Source organism: Dromaius novaehollandiae, chromosome 8 (assembly GCF_036370855.1).
Source record: "Dromaius novaehollandiae isolate bDroNov1 chromosome 8, bDroNov1.hap1, whole genome shotgun sequence".
NCBI classification, from domain to species: Eukaryota; Metazoa; Chordata; class Aves; order Casuariiformes; family Dromaiidae; genus Dromaius; species Dromaius novaehollandiae.
Window position 1 is genome coordinate 19,421,459 of NC_088105.1, and position 18,392 is coordinate 19,439,850.

Consider the following 18,392-nt stretch of genomic DNA (forward strand, 5'->3'; position numbering starts at 1 on the left):
GACATTTTAATATTGCTCCCAAAATTCTGATAATCTGTTAATTATCTGATTCTGGAATTCAGTTGGGTAGTCATATCTTCTTCCATTCATCTAAAGTAATATTTATATTGAGCCAAAATCTGGTCCTAGTGAGGTCATCATGCTGCCACTGGCTTCTGTGAATAGAAGTTCAGTATCTATAGCATAAGAGTTTGTTTAAACTTCATCTTTAATGATCTACTCTTTTACACTCTCTGCATGGAAATGAGAGAGATGCATGTTGTATTGATTGAATTGTCATAGGACAAAGAGGGGCATGCGGGTTGTACAGGATATGATGGATACACAAGCTTAATTCCAAATCTGTGTTTGAGTTCAGTAAAGAAGATTGGATGAAATGAATTTTCAGCACTGAAGTACTCATATATTTAGGCATAATTCAGCAAGATTACTGGCAAGGTTTAGTTGGTTTCAAAAGGTGTATATATTTACCTCTGGTTAGAACTTTGCTACAAGAGAAAGATCCCCCTATTAATAGTTAAATTGACAAATCCTATGGAATAAAAATATATAATTCTCAACTCAGCACTCCATGACAATCACAAAGCAGGTTCTGTTATCCCTTCATAGACTTGTGTATCTGTCTGTAATAGCTAAACATTTTAGTACCAGATTAATTTTCTATAAAGATTTATTTATCAGTCTACTGAGCTAGAAAATAATCAGCCATAACTAAACTTTAAAATGAACAATTGTAAAGACAGTCTTTGACATGTACAGTACTGTGTATTGGCACAAAAACAGACTAAATTAACTTATATGTTCACTTAATATTGTATAATCTTTGACTTGCACAGATTGTCTCCATATGGTGTTCTCCTCAAAGCCATCTGGTTTCTAAACAATTTCCATCACCAGTAATACACAGTGTATGACTCTGTGGCCTGTGGTGAAAGTTTTATTAACTGTTATGCTATTATGTTATCCTTACACTTTTTTTTATAATAACAGTAGCTATAGAAATAATGTTTTTGTTCCATTGAAATTCATTTTCAGTTAGTATTCCCCTATTTGTAGGGATTTGCTTCTAGGCAAAAATATCTGTTCTGGATAAAAAACATGCACAGGCATTATATATTTTGGCTTTTTTGTGACTATAAACAAAGATGACAAACAGGAAATTTGCAGTACATGGTATGATAAAGAGGAAGATTTTCCAAAACCCAAAGGGAACGTGCATCTCCCTTTCTAACGGAAAGCTTAGTCTGACAGTTTCTCCCTAAAAGTTCAGATTCCATTTCAACAAAAATATATGTGAGTAAGTCAACCCCATTTAGGTAGACCCAATGAAAGATAGTTCCTGTAACCTGTTCACATGAACAAGCATAAGCAGTCTGTCATAACAGAAGTAAATTCATAGAAATATTTATTTAATGACTCATGAATTTATCCGCATATATTTATAGGGTGAACCTGGAGAAGCTGGTAACCCTGGACCTCCTGGCGAATCTGGGACATCCGTAAGTATTTTGTTTTCATCTTACCATTATTATGGTTAACTAAGGTATCCAGCAGTGCTTACTTCAGAAAGCATATAATCAGATTGGTTGTGCACTTGTGTACGTTTTCTTCAAATTTCCATTGAAGGATTTCTACCTTTGAAATGTAATTTGATTTTTTATGATTATAGATACATCTTTTACTATAATAATTAGAGATCAAAGCTGAAGACTTCATAACGGTGTACTCACTTCTTCCAAAAGTATTATCTTTCTCATGCATGTTTTTCTCTCTGAAGACAGTCCGTTGATGCAAAATAGGTTCAGACTCATATCTGGGTGCAGAGGTTGGCACTCAGACCTGAGATTCACAGGTATTCCAATCTGGGACTGAGGGCTAATTTCCCATCCACAAGCCAGCATTTATTGAGAAGGAATAATATTGCCCAGATCTGAGAAACAGTTTTATCATTGTAATCTTTTTTTTAAGCCATCCAATTTCCAGACAACCTTTTTGTGCTTACGTTTTCTGCAGGGTCCAAAAGGTGAAAGAGGAGAAAAAGGCGAGGCTGGTCCACCTGGAGCAGCTGGACCACCAGGTGCTAAAGGACCTCCAGGCGATGATGGGCCTAAGGGTAACCCAGTAAGTGAGCTTACTAATTTTAACAGAAAGCACTGTGAAGCACTGCTGAATCAATCAGTTTGCTACATATAAAACTGTGGATTAATTTCTACATGTGAGCTAAATTCATTGTACTCTTCATAAAATACTTTGTGATGATTGTTACGTTCTTCTCAGTGGGTGACACTTTCCTTGCTTTCTTCCCAATTTATCTAGGGCCCAGTTGGTTTTCCTGGAGATCCTGGTCCCCCTGGTGAACCTGGTCCTGCTGTAAGTATACTTAAAAAACAGTTTTAGCTCCTAATCTTGGTTTGCACTAAATTCTAGTTACCCCTGCCTCTCCCTTGTTTAGGGATGAGGTCTTGCTTGTAAGAGCTATTGCTTTAGCTATTCATATATTTCTTAAATCTTAAAACAGGTTTAGAAATCTTTAAAAGTTTTTGAAAATAGTGTCCTTAGGAAAATGCTCTGTAGAAAAACAGTGCCCTTATATTTGCATATGAAACTAAATGACTTAATTTAGCTGAATTTGATAATTCGCTCATTTTCCTTTAATTTCTGTAGGGTCAAGATGGTGTTGGTGGCGAGAAGGGTGAAGATGGTGATCCTGGTCAACCTGTAAGTTGTTTCTGTCATTTTGTGTCAGCCTCATGTTCACTCCTATGCTGAATCAGTGGTTTCTGTAAATTTATATCCTTAAAAATACTTTCTAAATAGATTCTTTTTTATATTTTATTGAAAAATATCTGTTTATTTCCTCACAGAGAAAGAAGTGCCCAAACTATAATCATAATCAGAAGCAAGAGCTCAATTTCTTTCAAAAGTAGAAACAAATGAGGTATTAAGGATTTGTGCCTGAATGGCTGAGAAAGCACTAAAAATAGAACAGCTCCTAGCGTAACAGGGAATGCTGCAGCTATATAATCTTCATCAGCTCGCTTGATGAAATGAAGCAAAATCTTGGTATTTCCACAGTCACATTTAAGATTTATCCGAGCAATAACCATATTAAGCATTGAAGTCCTTATATTTCTGAAGATTACCATATTAAAACATCATAAATTTAATTTCTGATTGCAAAAAAACTAGGATTTCCTATTTGGAAAGCCCCATTTCCAGCACTGAATTATCAGGGAACTATCCTATACAGTACAGTTTGGGGAAAAAAATGCTAGTACATTGAAAGATACATGTGGTTGGAACTAAGTTATAAACTGGGGTTTATATGCACACTTCAGGAAATTAGTACCTGTATGTCTCACTTAAAAGTAAGTACTTTTAGAATGTTAAGTGTTCATGAAGAACAGCCTGTCAAGCTGTTCAGCAATCCCACAGTATTTACAAGAAGAGTATCACAGCTACCCATATGAGGCTATCAGGGCACACAAGATCTTCAAATGAAATGCCACTTATGTGGCAGCTATCTCATAGATGCTAATGAAAATCTATAGCACCAGTAACAACCTGAGGACCTCACATTTGAAAATTTGCAAAGACCACACACAGGAGAAGAAAACTGAAAAAGTTAGAAACTCTTTTTAATAGGGTTAGGCAGTAGGCTAAGACTCTATGTTACGTTAGTGCAGCCACCTTTTTGTCTGAAATGTTTTGTTGCAAACAGGAAGAGAAAAAAGAATGGCTGCATTTTGTACAGTAACACAAGGTGTTAAACCTTTCAATAGACCACCTCATGTCCCAAGGAAGGATTTACTGATTAAGCAGGTATCACTTCTGTGTGTGTATTTATGGTACTTACTTCCTGTCCATTGAAAGGGGACAGTGTATTGCAGAAGTTTCTTGCATTTAAGAAAGATGATAACTTTATTCTTTTTTGCCACTGAGTTCATGATTTTCAATTGCAGGGTCCACCAGGTCCTTCAGGTGAAGCTGGCCCACCTGGTCCACCTGGAAAGAGAGTAAGTCATTTCTCCTTGTCTCTTGTACATTTCTCTTTTTTGAGACATTACATTTTAGAAATTTTCAGCTACTTGTTTTCCATGTTGTGCCACTCATATATGATGTTTGCTGTCTCTATTCAATAATGAGAAATGAAATGAAAAATACAAACAGCAGAGAAAACACCTTAACATGGGTGCTGTAAAGCACTTTAATCTGCCTTGATTTTAGCTATTAGGATCTGGCACTTTGAGGAAGAAAGAGGTATGTCAAGATATACAGCATCTCCTGGAACACAAAGCAGGAAGAAAATAACTCGTAACATATAGGTTGCATAATGGTCTGTCTATAGCTTGAAACCAAAAACGGCCATTGTAGAGCTTGGAGATTGCAGTCAAGAGTATATTCAGTGGAGTAATGGCAAAGGACAGATCTTCTGTCCAGTAATTTGGGGACAGCAACTGCAGACAGGCTGAGCACAGAGAACAGTGGAAGGGAAGACTCCATGCTCTCACCCCAGTCAACAGGTTAGCCCATCTGGCCATTTTGATTTGCAATGTCAGTAGAATTAAAAACAGCACTTTTGTAGCAGCTCCTTGGTGAGAGTTGAGAAGAATTTCTGTATTCAGCACAATGCATGCTATTCTGTTTTCAGATTGCAATGTTCTATTTAACTGCTTTGCTTTGAAAGCTGGCACAAGGTATTGCACTGGTGAGAACCTGAAAGGTCTCATGCTGCTTCTGAGACTGCTGTATACACGTTTATAAAATCAACACAAATGTTATTCCTTTCCTGGTTACCATTACTCTCATGAAATTCACCTATTTTGTGACATTCAAGTAAATTTGGGGCAGCCTGGAAACATTAGCAGTAGTGTAAGGTAGAACTGCACTTACCTGGTGAGCAATCAGGAGAGCAATATATCCATCAGTATGAAGGCTACTATTTGCCAACTTAAAGAAGAATAAAAAGACATAGGGAAGAATGTATTCCTAGCCTATAAATGTGCCTTTTCTTTTCAGCCAAGTGAATTCAATGTCTGCTAGGGTAAGAAACTAGCATTTTTGCTAGTTTGCTAACAGAAGTAGCTTTTTTTTCTCCTCTCTCTCTCTGTACTGGAAGTAGGAGTGAGAACAGTTCAGCTGAATCAGTTCTGCAAACTAATTTCAGCTCAGGCTTCTTGCTATTATGTCAAAAAGAGGTAGCATCCTTCCTGATAGTACTGAAAGCTGTGTCCTTTGTACAGTAACATCTACATTGTATTTTACCCAGCCAGCTAAAAAAATATTTATCTGTATGGCCGTGCTGGAAATCCACATTCAAATACCCAATTGGTTAAAATCTGCCAGGAGACAAAAGCACAGCCATCTATTTCGAATGAGATGTTATACACCTGCTATTGTCAGACAGCCTGTGAAGAACTGTGAGTAAAGGAAAGCACCGCAGACATCAAAAATGCATAGAGGCTGATACTATAAGATAATACAAGACATCATGCTTAGGTATATGATTGCTGGTAGGGGGCAGGAAGAATGTGTCTGCTTTGGTGTCTTTAACATCTGAAATAAAATAATTTCAGTTTAGTTTCTGTGAAAACCCATGCCATCTACTCCACAAACAAAATTAGCAAGCAGACATTTCTGTAACTGATGAAGCCATTCCATTATTCCTAAAGTCTTTGAAGCTTCACAGGCTTTACAAATACAGCTCATCCAAACCAGTAAATAATGTTATACTTATAGAACTGTATGATGCATCAACCTTTAGGTCTGCTTCAGAGAGCAATTAGATGCAGTTTTTACACTTAAAAAAAAGACAGCATCATTAAATGTAAGCTGAGAACTATTTAACAAAATGTGTTAAATTGGTCTATTTAATAGGCTTGAGTGAACTGACATGCTTAATTAGTTTTATCTATTTTACACAATAATCTATTTGCTGCACCAACTTGCAACACATTTATAATACTGCAAATGATTATGGTAGCATTAGGAATCTTATCACTAGAACTGGCATACAGCTTGATTGAATATTAGCAATTAATATGTTTGTTCTGCATCAAATTACAACTTCCTACTTTATTACATGGAAAGGCAGTAGCTTATTACTAGCAGATGGGACATATTGCACCTGATTATACTTAGATGAAAAAACACTGTGGAAATACAAATATCATCTATAATCTGTGGTTCAACACATTTCCAAATCAGTGATAGTACAAGAAAAAAAAGAAAAAGCTATGTATAAATATTGCCAAGTGATCCCATTCCTGAATTCTGGAGAAAACAGTTTGCAGCATCAGATTCTATATCACATGATTATGTAAAAGCTTCAAGTTTGTAGAGAGTCAGTGTTGTACTGATGTTATACTTGAAAGAAACAATGACGGATTGAATGCTTCATACTTTGCTGGCATAATGAAGAAAACATACGCTCTTCTTTAGTTTTAATCAGTTGCACGGTAGAATCAGTTTCAACAAAAAGCCCTGGCAATTGTCCTCTCATTTGGATTAGAAGGACATGTCTTTTCAGTAGTAATGCTGCTGTCTATAGAGGTGCAGAGCTCTGACCAAACTACTAAAAAGCAACATACCACCTCTTTTTTTGTTTTTCTGTATCTAAAATGACAAGCTGAAAGAGCTCAGGATTCATACTGTTACATCTAGTCCCTTGAACTCCTCATCCAGACACTGTCCTTCATTAATTTTCATTCTCCCTTTCCCCCATATGTATTCAATCCATGCCTCTTCCACCAATCAATGCTTCACCACTTTCTCATTCAAATACTGTTTCATTCACATTGTTCTATGGTCTTTGTTTTTCTTTTTTCTTTTTTGTATTTCAGTCACTACAGTAGCTGAGCATCTTATTCTCTAGACCAATTCTGTTCCCTAAGCCCCTTCTATCCTTCTCCCATCTCCCTTTATTTCAAACACATTCTCTTGCACTTAAACTGCATCTCTGTATTACTGCTTCCCTCTCCCTGTAATTACTTCTTGCCAGTGCTGTCAGTCCCTCCATATCAATGCCTGCATTGGTCCCCATTCCCTCAGAATCAATTACTGTCAGTCATATCTGGCCAATTTAATGGTATTAAACTGTTTAGTCTGAAAGAACTGGCATTTCCTGCTTGAAAATGAAATCTTATGAGTTTTGCTTATCCATAAACCCTTGGTAACTTGGAATTGACCCGAACTCAGTTTCACTGCCCAGTTGTATGAAATTATGTTTGTTACCAGGTTTCTGAGTTACGAGAAATATATGTCTAATATTGCTGGTTCCAGAGAGGTTCCCCCAGGGTTTCCTGGGAAGCAGCTTCTAATGAAAGACATGGACATGAATACAATTTTCCCATTGTTATCTGGGATACTTCAGCTACAGATACATAATTACAGTAAAATTCAAGTATCAAGGGAAGGCCAGGAATAAGCTGTTTTTCCTGGTTAGTGATGGGTAATACCAGTAATGGGATTACTGTCAGTTGTTGGTGAGACAAGCAGATATTAAAACTGTTCTACTGTGGTGCTCTAAAAGCTTTGGCAATAAGTACCAGAGGTTTGAACTAGCTCTGGGACTTACAAAGGATCTTATGGACAAGCAGTATGGTGAATTTCTTCTATTTGGGAAGAACATGGCAGAATAATGAGCCTGCTCCAGATTCCTGCTTTGCAGAGGTAAAATTCCCTAGCTTTCAAATGACCAGTTAGCTCAAGTCTAAATCCAAATAAAAGGTTAAGCTTAAGTTTAAATCAAAGGAAGAGGTTAAAGTCTACGGCTGACACAAGAATAGATCATTAGAGCATCCAAAAATGTGTGCCCTATTGATATATTATTTTCAGACATAACGATTGCTCTTCCAAAAAATACTTCCACAGATGCCTTTCAGAAACTGCTATTGCAGTAGATGTTTTTGCTTTTATAAGGCAGAAATCAGCCCATCTTCTGAACTGAGTCCTACATTCAGATGAATGTTTAGGTAAAATATATATATTTATATGCCAAAAATATAATCTAGGAAGGGCACACACTATGTTATAACCATTGATAAAGTCTGTAAAAGTGATTACATATATTCTTGAAAAAAAATTTTAATTCAATCATAATTAATATTTTACAGATTCTGACTTTTGAAATGATCTTTGCATGTAACGAATCAGATAAATGAATGCTCAGAAGGCTTTTTAAATCTAAATGGTTATGGTGTAAGTAATCATAGTAATTGTGCAAGTGAATCTAGCATGGATTTGTGCACATACTGTTTAGAAAATTAGAGCTATCGAATCCAGCATGGGAAATATTTAGCTGAATTGATTTTGTCATTAACAAATGGAGGGCCAGAGTCTCTCGTTCACCACAAGAGAGGATCAGTGCCCTAAAATAGCAACTGATTTTAAATTATATATTCATTGGATCAGACTTTCTAGAACTAGTTTAGTATTGACTAAACTCTGCTTTTGAAATTAGTGATAAAGCTCCTATAAATGCTAATGATAGTGGAATTCAAAAATAGTAATTGTTTAGGAAGAGCATCTTGCCAATGAAGTAGAAAGGCTTTGCTCAATATTTCATATATACAATAATATCTTGCTTTACTTTGATAGTCAAGACTAATTTTTGTTCTAGACAAATTATAACTTCATTTGTAACTTTTATTAAGAGACAAAACTAATAGTAAAAACACAGCAATAACTGTTAAAAGTATTTGAGAAATACATATTTCCCTTGGTGTAAACAAGAAAAAAAAATCTTATACTTGATATCCCCCAAAAAGGATATAGTTCTAGAATTAAAGGAATTTACTCCAAAGCATTTGCTTTTCTTTCTTAGGCAGAAATAATCTGTTAATGGAATATCGATTGTGGAATGTGAATGAGAGTAGCATAGAAGTATAAGCATGCCATAATTATTGTTGAAGTCATACAGAAAATGTTATCAGTTGCCTTATACATATATATAATATGCATATATATATGTGTGTGTGTGTATATATATATTCTTTCATAACTTTGCAATAGGTTGAAGTTAATTTCTTCAATAGGTTGAAATGTAGAGCAGATGGGACAATCTGAGTCATTAAACTGTATTTTAGTGCTAAGGTTATCATTCTAGCTGGCCAATGCAAATAGTTTTGTATCATCTTTCTGAAGGATACTCAGCAGCAGTTAAATACAATGTTTCCAAACATTATATTTTTCTGGTAAGTCATAAAAGCCTAACAATGCAAAAGAAAGAATTTTTAAAGTAAACGTATTTAAAGAAATCTGCTATAGCTGCTTGCAAAAATTGATCAACATTCTTAGTATTCCTGATTCAACATAGCTTATAAGCTTACTAGGAAACATAAACATTTGTTTAAGTTTGCAGATCTCAGTGCTCAGTTAAGTGTCTTGCCAGATCAAGACCTCAGAGGCTGTACACGATGGCTACGAGTTAATCAGCTGTCATATTTACTTTACATATATATTAAAAAAAAACATCCAGCACAATTGAATTTTTAGTAGAGGCAGCTCAGAACAAGAACACAGCACTGACTTGACTTTTCAGCTATCCAGGATGCAACTCCACCCTTACCAGTGCTGTCTGATTTGAGAATGGCCACTTTTTCTCAGCACATCTTCCTCTCAGTATAGACTTTCCACCATCCTCCGACAAGTTTATTGTTGGAGCAGTCTTAGAAAATCAAGGAGTCACAAATTGCTGTGGGCTTGTCAGTGAGAGTTTGGAGCTGTACAGTTTTCCTGTTGCTCAGCATGGGTCTACAGCATACTGTATGAAGACTGCATTTCTAGAGAGGTGTAAAGTTTTTCAGTTTCTCCTTACAATGTGGGAGAAAAGTGAATAGTTAATGAAACTGAGCTACCTTGCTCAGAAAGCTGAAAGCAGATATATGGCTGACACACTGAAAAGTGGTACATCCAAAAAGCCTTCAATGGGTCAGTCTTTCCTGATCCAATGCCTGCTTGTCTATAAATGCAGATACAAAGACTGAACCTCTCTACAGTTAACACTATGCTATTCTTTTTCTGAAACTTATTCTTTGCACATACCCTTTGCACTTCTTCTTTTGTGCCATAGAGTACTGTGTAACATCTTACATAGTTTGAATTCATTGATTTTTATCTGACAAATATTAAAAACATAAGGAGGAAAAGACCTCACCAAACATTCATTTTCATATCTATTCTTACAACAAATAATATATGCAATCAATAAAAATCAACACAAATAATCCTTTTGGCTTATCTTCTTCTTAGCTGTTCAGCTTGCTAGGCCCTTCAGCTGTGTCTACTGCTGCTTGGCATGTTTTCTTTATTAATGTCAATTAGATGTCTAGATCACATTCACCTTAGAGTGTGTTTATCACTGTAAAACTGTTAGAATTTAAAGAAAGTGCAAATTTAAAGGAAGAAGTGCAAGACTTAGCTATATGCTTTTTTAAACTGGAGTGCATACTGCCTGCTTTCAATAAAAGAATAGATACCAATACTGCAGCACAGGCAGCCTCTAAAATTTGAAACTCAGAAGTTTGTTTGGTTAGTTACAATGCTGAATAATTAGGAAAAAAATGAAGCATTTTTTGAAGGAGATTCTTTCCATTTTGGCTACAGCATCATGGTGCCTCAGCAGGGTGCCCACAGCACTTGTAAATTACACTGATTTCCTGTCTTTCCTTGATTAAAAATAAACAGAACAGCTAATAATATAATGGCAAACTATGTCCCTAACAAACTGATGAAATGTGGTAATGGTTTTCTTTGTTGAAAATCGTGTTTTAAGTCAGATGACAGACAGCTGTAAACAGACAGCTTTAAATTATATTAAGGAAATCCTGCAATACAGAACAGACAAAAATGTCCAGTATGTTCCTGTAACTCACGTTCATGTAAGTTTATTTCTGCAGGATTTTTTTTTTTTTTTTTGTCTTCTCAGTTCTATGTAAAAGCTGACAGGCAATACATGCCAAACTGAAGGGAAACAATCGTAAAAATCAGCATGGTAGCTGGAAGGAAAACCCAGCATTAATTTCAAGTTATTGTTATTGAGATCTTTTATGTCAGTTAAAATTTGCCAGACAGTCCAACAACTCAAGTGTAGGAAGGTAAGATAAATAACAATTAGCAGTCATTCTCTGTAGAAGCACTATCTGTGCCATGCCAGCAATCAGAGCCTGTTAGAAAAAGCTGTTCATTTATCTGCTTTGCACTTGGTACAGCATTGGCACTGTTTGATAATGAATGCACCCCTTTTGTTTAGCAATCATGATTCATTGTATTTGTTATTTAGTGATCACAGTGTTTTTAGCTCTGCTAATTCATGTTGCAGCTGCATTCCTGGGTTATGCAGAGACCATATTTCTCAAATACAAACTACCACACTCAACCCTTTTCAGTTTCTTAGGTAGGGCAGATTTTAACCTATGTAGGAACTTGAGTGAAGGGAATTTTCAAGCAGTAAAGACAATGGGTGTGTAGATTAATATATGTAGGAAAAAGTACTGTTTCTAAAATGTTTCTGAGTGTTTCTATATACCTGTTAATCATTTTTCTTGTTATCACTGCAAGCTGTAATCCACTCAAGCAGTTAGTTACAAGCTCAACAAAGAGATATATGCATCAGAGCTTCTACAGGGAATGGTAGTGATGCAAACTGTTCTTGTTTTAAAGAGTTATTAATTGGACGGCACTGCTCAGAGCTTTTTAGCTTCTTTGCATTTTCAGTATGTAAAGCTAAGAACCTTACCACTTACAGCTCTTAAAAATCCCAAAGAGAACAACATGTTGATACCCACAACAAATGGCCGGAGTCCACTGTGGGTAATTCAGTTCAGTTTGCATTATCTTTGATGGAAAAACTTTACTACCTCTGTTGGCGAAAAGGTTCATACAACACTGCAGATGTTCACTTCCACTCTGGAGAGAGCTTAATTTCAGAAGCAAATGAATGATCTTAATATACTTTTATCTAAATACTTATATCTTGAATGTAAATCTCCAGGAATTCAATTAAAACTGGTGGAGTTGCTCAAGGTATGTGCCAATAGTAGTGGACAGCCAAATGTATCAGGCTATAAAAAGTTTGGGCTAAATTCAGCTATAGTGAAAAAATTGCTGTTAGGTCAAATTGAGAGCTAAAGCCCTGAGCTCACAAAGCATACAGGTAGATGCTGGACTGAAAGAATAGTTCACATCTGTAAAATTAAGAATGTGGCTTAGTGCTTCACTTCTAGGGGCCTGCATTTTATTGCCTATTGTTATGAAGAGTAAGGCAATAAGTAAATGTAAGTGGTTAATTTTTTCTTGCTGCTGGTCCTTAGAGCATTTTTTGTCATTTCTGCATTACAAACTGTGTATTATGTTAATGAACAGATGAGTCTTACAGACCAAGTTTTATAGATTCAGAAAATCACCTTGTATGTGATCATGGTCATTTTTCTTTCCTTTTCCTTTAAGCTACTCATTGGTTGGCAAGAAATAGGTGGCTGTAATAAAGACATTTCCCAAGCTAAAAATTAACCTTGTATGAAAATAGTTAGTCCTTTATCTTGAGTGCTTCTTTCTAAACTAGGTATGTCTAGGAGAACCACTTCAGAACACTAAATTCTAGATACTGCTTCTGTTCATAATTGAAGCTATGAGTATTAATTCCCTGAACTGAAAATCAACCCTTTATTTTTGGAGGAGAAAAATGTCAGTTTTTTTTCCATCGGAACCTTAAGAAAATGAAAAAAGGGTGACAGCAGCAATATGTAGTCACAGAGCTGCTAGATTACTGCAACTTCTGTTTGTGAACTTCACCTCAACCTTATCCCATCTCAGCATCCTCCTGCAGTACTGAATCGTGTCTTCTTAGTCAAACAGAGAGTTTGTAGAGCAGTAGCAGAAAACGTGCTACCAGGAGCTAGATGCAGTTAGTGTTTTTATTTCATTCCTTATAACCTTTGGTCATGTGATTTTTCCCCCCCTTTCAAGCTTACTAGATAACAGTAAGGCTTGTATCAACTTTTGGCTGTCCTAATGTAATTGAAAGGCTTACTAAGCCCATCCCTGACTTAGAGAATAAAGATATAGATTCCGTTCTGTGCACTCTATAATGGCAGACCCTTTTGGAATCAATGGATAAACTCGAGTGAACAGAAACAGGCCAATGGAAGGAAGTTTAAAACTAGGTATTAGGTGCTGCATATTTTTTTAGATATTCTAAAAGCCCAGAAAATTTTATAAAGGGAAAAAGAGTTAATATGACTGAATGGGATTTTTATCCTCTTAATAAACTGTCAAGAAATAAATGTAATTTTCTTTTGTTAGCATTTACTACTTATTAATACAGTGGAAATTTTTAAGAGCTTTCAAATTTCTTTCTTTTTTGGAATATTTTAGTAAACTGAGATTATGAGCTAGCTCTCCATCTTTTACAGGGACCTCCTGGAGCCACTGGTGCTGAAGGCAGACAAGGTGAAAAAGGTGCAAAGGTAATTCATTCAGGAACTTTTTTAGAAGCATGGAAATGTAAACTATACACAAATAAATAAGTTGTTTATCATGCACTGAGAGTGTGAAACTCATCGAAGTAATCATAGGTAAACTCTAAAATCCAAATTAATAGCCAGAATTAGTGCAGAAGTAATGAAATTCATTTTCTCAGTGGTATGACATAGTAAGTCTGATTCATTTCTGTGGACAAGCGAGTAAGCAGTATAAAGAGATTGTACCTCAGCGGTGTTTGTGACAGTACATGATAGAGTGCCTGGTGGCCTCTCACCAGCACAGACACAACTTATCTCACCACTGCAGAAAAGCAAGGTGAGCGTGGTTTGCTGACACCACATGATTTTGGTCAGAAAACAGTCCTGTGGAGAACCCTGTTTTGGACTAGCTTTTGAAAAGCAGAGTGAGGAAACTCTTTCCTCTCTGCGGCTTGTATATCCCTACAGTGCTCAGCTGAATAAACTCCCTCCTCTCTGACCTGTTTACATTCTTTCTAGGGTGAACCTGGTGCAGAAGGTGCTCCTGGAAAAACAGGTCCAGTTGGTCCTCAGGGACCTGCAGGAAAACCTGGCCCAGAGGGTCTCCGAGGCATTCCTGGCCCTGTGGTGAGTAAACTGAGTATATAATAATAATTAAATGTTGTATTTCTTGTATATCCTCTGGTAAAGCAAACTTAATCATATGTTTTCTCTAGGGAGAACAAGGTCTACCTGGAGCACCTGGTCAGGATGGCCCTCCTGGACCTCTGGTGAGTACTCTTTTTTCCAGTGCCAAGGGACAAAAAACACCCTTTAAAATATACTCTTAACATATCTGTGGATAATATAGCAAAACAAATGTACAAGTCAGTTCTTAGCACAAAGTCACTATTCTTCTGTGCTGTTAGAATCTGATACGCAGAACTTCCTTCATTCCACTACTTTACTTTTGTAGCTGTGCTGAACGCTGCTGACTTATAGCAGGTAAAAAGTGGAATAAAGCAGTGGAAAACCAAGTCCTTGAAATCCCCTGAGCAGAATTAAAAATAAAATGAATGAAGCTTACTATCAAAAAATCTACTTCTGTCCCCACATCAGCAACATTTAATATGTTATATCATTTTGTTTCCATAGTAGTGGTAAATTTTGTACATCCATTGATGTTAATGACTGCCATGTAGGAGAACCTTATTCCTAGGGTAAAAGTTTAGACTGTATCTATTCCTTAGAGAAAAGAAAAAAATCAGATCAGAAGTAGGCCCAGAAAGGAAGTTATACCTAAAAAGAAAACATGCTAGTTTTATAAAAATGAAGGGCAGCATCATGTCTGTTGTTCATCCTGTCAGTCCCAGGAAATATAATCCATATTCAAAGTGTTTAAAAGGGCCTGAATGAGCCAAGCTTCCAGTTCCTAGGGCATCAGCAAGAGCTGGATACCACAGTTCTGTGCAACTTTTAGAATCTCAGTCCTAACTGATGTCTAAAAAAGACAGCAGGCCATAATATCAACTTCAGTTACCAATCCTCCTTTGTTTACAGCCAGGCCAGCTGAACAGCACTACATGTGTCCTCGTCCATTCTCTTTTACTTTTTGCTCTCAAGCTGTTATCTTAATGTTCTTCACATTAACATCCTTCTATAATATAGCAAAAGTCACTGGTTGCTGTGACTATGAGACTAATAAAATATTTGTCACTGCTAATATGTAAGTGTTAGAGATCGAGTAGGAAGATATCAAGTAAAATAATTACCACCTGCATTAGCTGCTGCTATTTTAAAAAAAATTAATTCAAGTCCAATTTTAAGTGCATCGTTGGATAAAATCTATGCACAGCTGCCATCTGCAATCATCTTTTATGAGGAATTGTTCTGCCACTTCAGCTAGAATTGAGTTTATACAATTTCTGTTTTATTAGTCAAGAGCAAACTGTTAGTCCTCAAAAATGCATTGAGATTCTGGTAGTGATCTGGTTATACTGCAAGGCAAGTTATTAGTAGCTTTGTAAATTAGCTTTACACAGTAGCCTAATTGCTGTAAAATTGGGAAAAAAAATGCATGATTGTTAGGTTGCTGCCTTGAACATTATATGACTTACTAACCACGTAAATTTTGCTGTGCATTAATAATATGATCAAAGCAAGGGAAGCTCAGAGATGACATAACATATTAGCAAATTATATCATTGCTTCTATTTACACTTGCAATTTTAGCGCATTTTTCTAACAAGCTGAAAAAAACAACATTGTGAGCACTAACTACACAATACTGGTGTTCTTTACTCAGCATTCTATGCAGAAATTTAAATCTAAACTATATGGCCAGCAGGGTAATTCTTCACTTCTCAAGCCAAGATGATCCAGTGTAGTGAAGAGATCTCATATCTCTTGCTCTCCAAACTCACTCGGTAGAATTCACCTCTATTATGACAGCTGAGTGACACATTGTGAATAAAAATCTTTGAAACAAAACATGGACTGTTATAGTTTGATGAAAAAAAAATAAAACAAGTGTTACACTCTCAAGGTATCTTATGGTTTGCAAGCAATGTTATCACATGTTAAGTAAAAACTACTTGTTATAATTTTGTCTGGAAAATTATGCCCACATGAACAATCCAGTTACCTTAGGAAACTAGGGCAATAAGGGGCTATCCTGTACTTCAGAAATGATGTGATTCTTAGTGTGGGAAAGAAAGGTTGAGAGTGTCAAGTGTGAAAGAAATCCTCTCTTCCCTTTCCTGCATAGACTTAGAGGATACGGAATAAGGTCCTTAGGTAGCCTTAATGCTCAAGTAGTTTTTGCACTTCAGCTATACACCTGAATCCCAAAACCTCTCCAAAGAAGACTGCTACCATTCCAGTAAGAAGCCAGAGTCTGAGCATCAGCTGTAAGATTTCCAGATTAGGCTTTTCCAGTACATAAAAATGAAAGTGGAGAAAATGGGGAATTTTTATGCCCCACACACTGGAAATATTTTTTCCAGTGAATTGTGATCTGGCACAAAGGTTTATCTAGCATCTGCTGATGTGCATATAAAGGTGGTATTACAATGGTATCTACACATAATCTTGTAGTTCTCTGGCCCTTAAGTAACAATAATGAGCAGATAATGTGCTGAGTAAACATTATGCTATAGCTCTTAGTTGCCCTTCATTTTAACATTCTAATTTTGTCTAAAGTCTCATGGGCAACAGGTTGTTTGTAAGGCAGAGGTTGGGAAGCAATTAATGAGAAAGTGCAAGGAATAGGAATAGTGTTAAGCCCATTATAAAAAATTCTTCTCTCCAAAGAGTTTATGATTTCAGGCAAAAGGTGGCACTACCACCACAATGGTTTAAGTAATGTGCCCAAATTTACTAATAAAATGCATGGTGGGCGAATCAGGGACCTGAAACCTGATCTCCTGGGTTACAATACTGAGCTGATGTCTAAAAGCCAGTCAACAATTATTCAGAAAAAATAATCATCCCTTTCCCACATATCAGTCACTAGAAGCCTCCAAATACATTATCAAAAGATCCCTTCCAAAATTTGAGAACTTAAATTTTTAAATCAAACCTAAAGCTGAGTGTATTAATGAATTATATACTGCCAAGCACAGAGGCTGCTTGTTGACTAGTCAGCTCAACTGGAACATTTTTAGATGCATTACAGCAACTTACATTTTATTTTTGATTTTAAGTAGGCAAAGTTTATATGTAAAAGTGGCTGAGATTAGGCTTCCCGTCTTCCCTTTCCTCCCTTCCCTGTAGACTGCTATCAGAAGAATGTGAAAGCAGATTTGCAGTGGAACACAACACACTGCAAATGAAAATGCCTGATTCTGTATTCCTGAAGCTTCTGTATTCCAGTTAAATTTTCACTTTTTATTCATGAATTATGTATTTGCCTAGGCTTTTGCATCTAATGATATCCCAAAGTAGAGATGGAAAGGATATGCACTGAATAATATTTTGTACATGAAGTGTTATGGCACTTCTGAATCTGTGCCAGGTTGAAAAGGTCACTTATTACTGCTATCTATATCATAACTTCACAGATGTCCACTGCCAGCAGGAGACTAGCAGTGATGAGATACTGACTTAGTCTAGCAGCTCTACTCCTAATGCTTACATGTTCAGTGTGAGATAAATGGCCGCTGAGAGCTGAATGCCTTTTCTGTGCTTGCATAGGCACTGATAGTCTGAATTTTTCACCTCACTCTGTACAAATTACAGAAAACCGGCATTGCCACTTTTATGAACCTCAGAAAGTTCTTAGATCCCCCAAAAGTTCTTCCAAAATTATATATGAGGATTAAAAAAAAAAAAAAGCTGGAGAAAAAGAAAGCCTGCATTTTTAAAAGCTTCATATAAGTTCTTATTTTTCCATGCCATCTCTCCAGCTATACTTTTAACTATTGGAAGAAGAGTATCTTTATGGGATTGACCTTATGACCCCAATAAAGATAATTAAAGCACTGTCAAGGAAGAGAAGTTTGTTTCAAGTTCTTCCATTTTATAAGAACAAAATTATTCAGTGGTTGTTGAAAGCTGGTATTTGCAAGGGATTTACAGAAAGTGAATCTTAACTATGTGAATGTTCTTACCCCTTGCAGTGGTTTCCCAGGTAGCAAGATTGCAATGGAGTTTCCCATAGATTTTCTAAGCATCAATTTACATTGGAACCTCCTGAAAAAAAAGTGTTTTGGTCTGTCTCCCTGCCTTCACCCCAAAAGTGTGTAAGGGCTTGTGGAATGGTTCTATTGATCCTACACTGGCTGTTCACAGCTCCCTCAAGGAAACCATAATCCCAAGATAGTGCCTTGAGTAGTGAACCAAAATATGAAGTAGTTCTCCAAGAAAAAAACAATATTGAGAAGCAGTTATGATAAGCAACTCATTTATGTTCTGCAAAAATCTTACTGAGCTTTAGTAAACTGGAAGAAAACA

The 18,392-nt window shown here is 36.3% G+C and overlaps 1 protein-coding gene across 1 annotated transcript in view; it reads left to right on the forward strand.

The window, feature by feature from the left end:
* The window catches only part of COL11A1 (collagen type XI alpha 1 chain), a 170,839-nt gene that overhangs the window by 141,242 nt on the left and 11,205 nt on the right, over nt 1–18,392 (forward strand). Inside the window, exons 50-57 of the mRNA XM_026111218.2 lie at nt 1,446–1,499; nt 2,014–2,121; nt 2,317–2,370; nt 2,665–2,718; nt 3,963–4,016; nt 13,413–13,466; nt 13,980–14,087; nt 14,177–14,230. Of these exons, the coding sequence (XP_025967003.2) occupies nt 1,446–1,499; nt 2,014–2,121; nt 2,317–2,370; nt 2,665–2,718; nt 3,963–4,016; nt 13,413–13,466; nt 13,980–14,087; nt 14,177–14,230 (540 nt within the window). The remainder of the gene's footprint in view (nt 1–1,445; nt 1,500–2,013; nt 2,122–2,316; nt 2,371–2,664; nt 2,719–3,962; nt 4,017–13,412; nt 13,467–13,979; nt 14,088–14,176; nt 14,231–18,392) is intronic.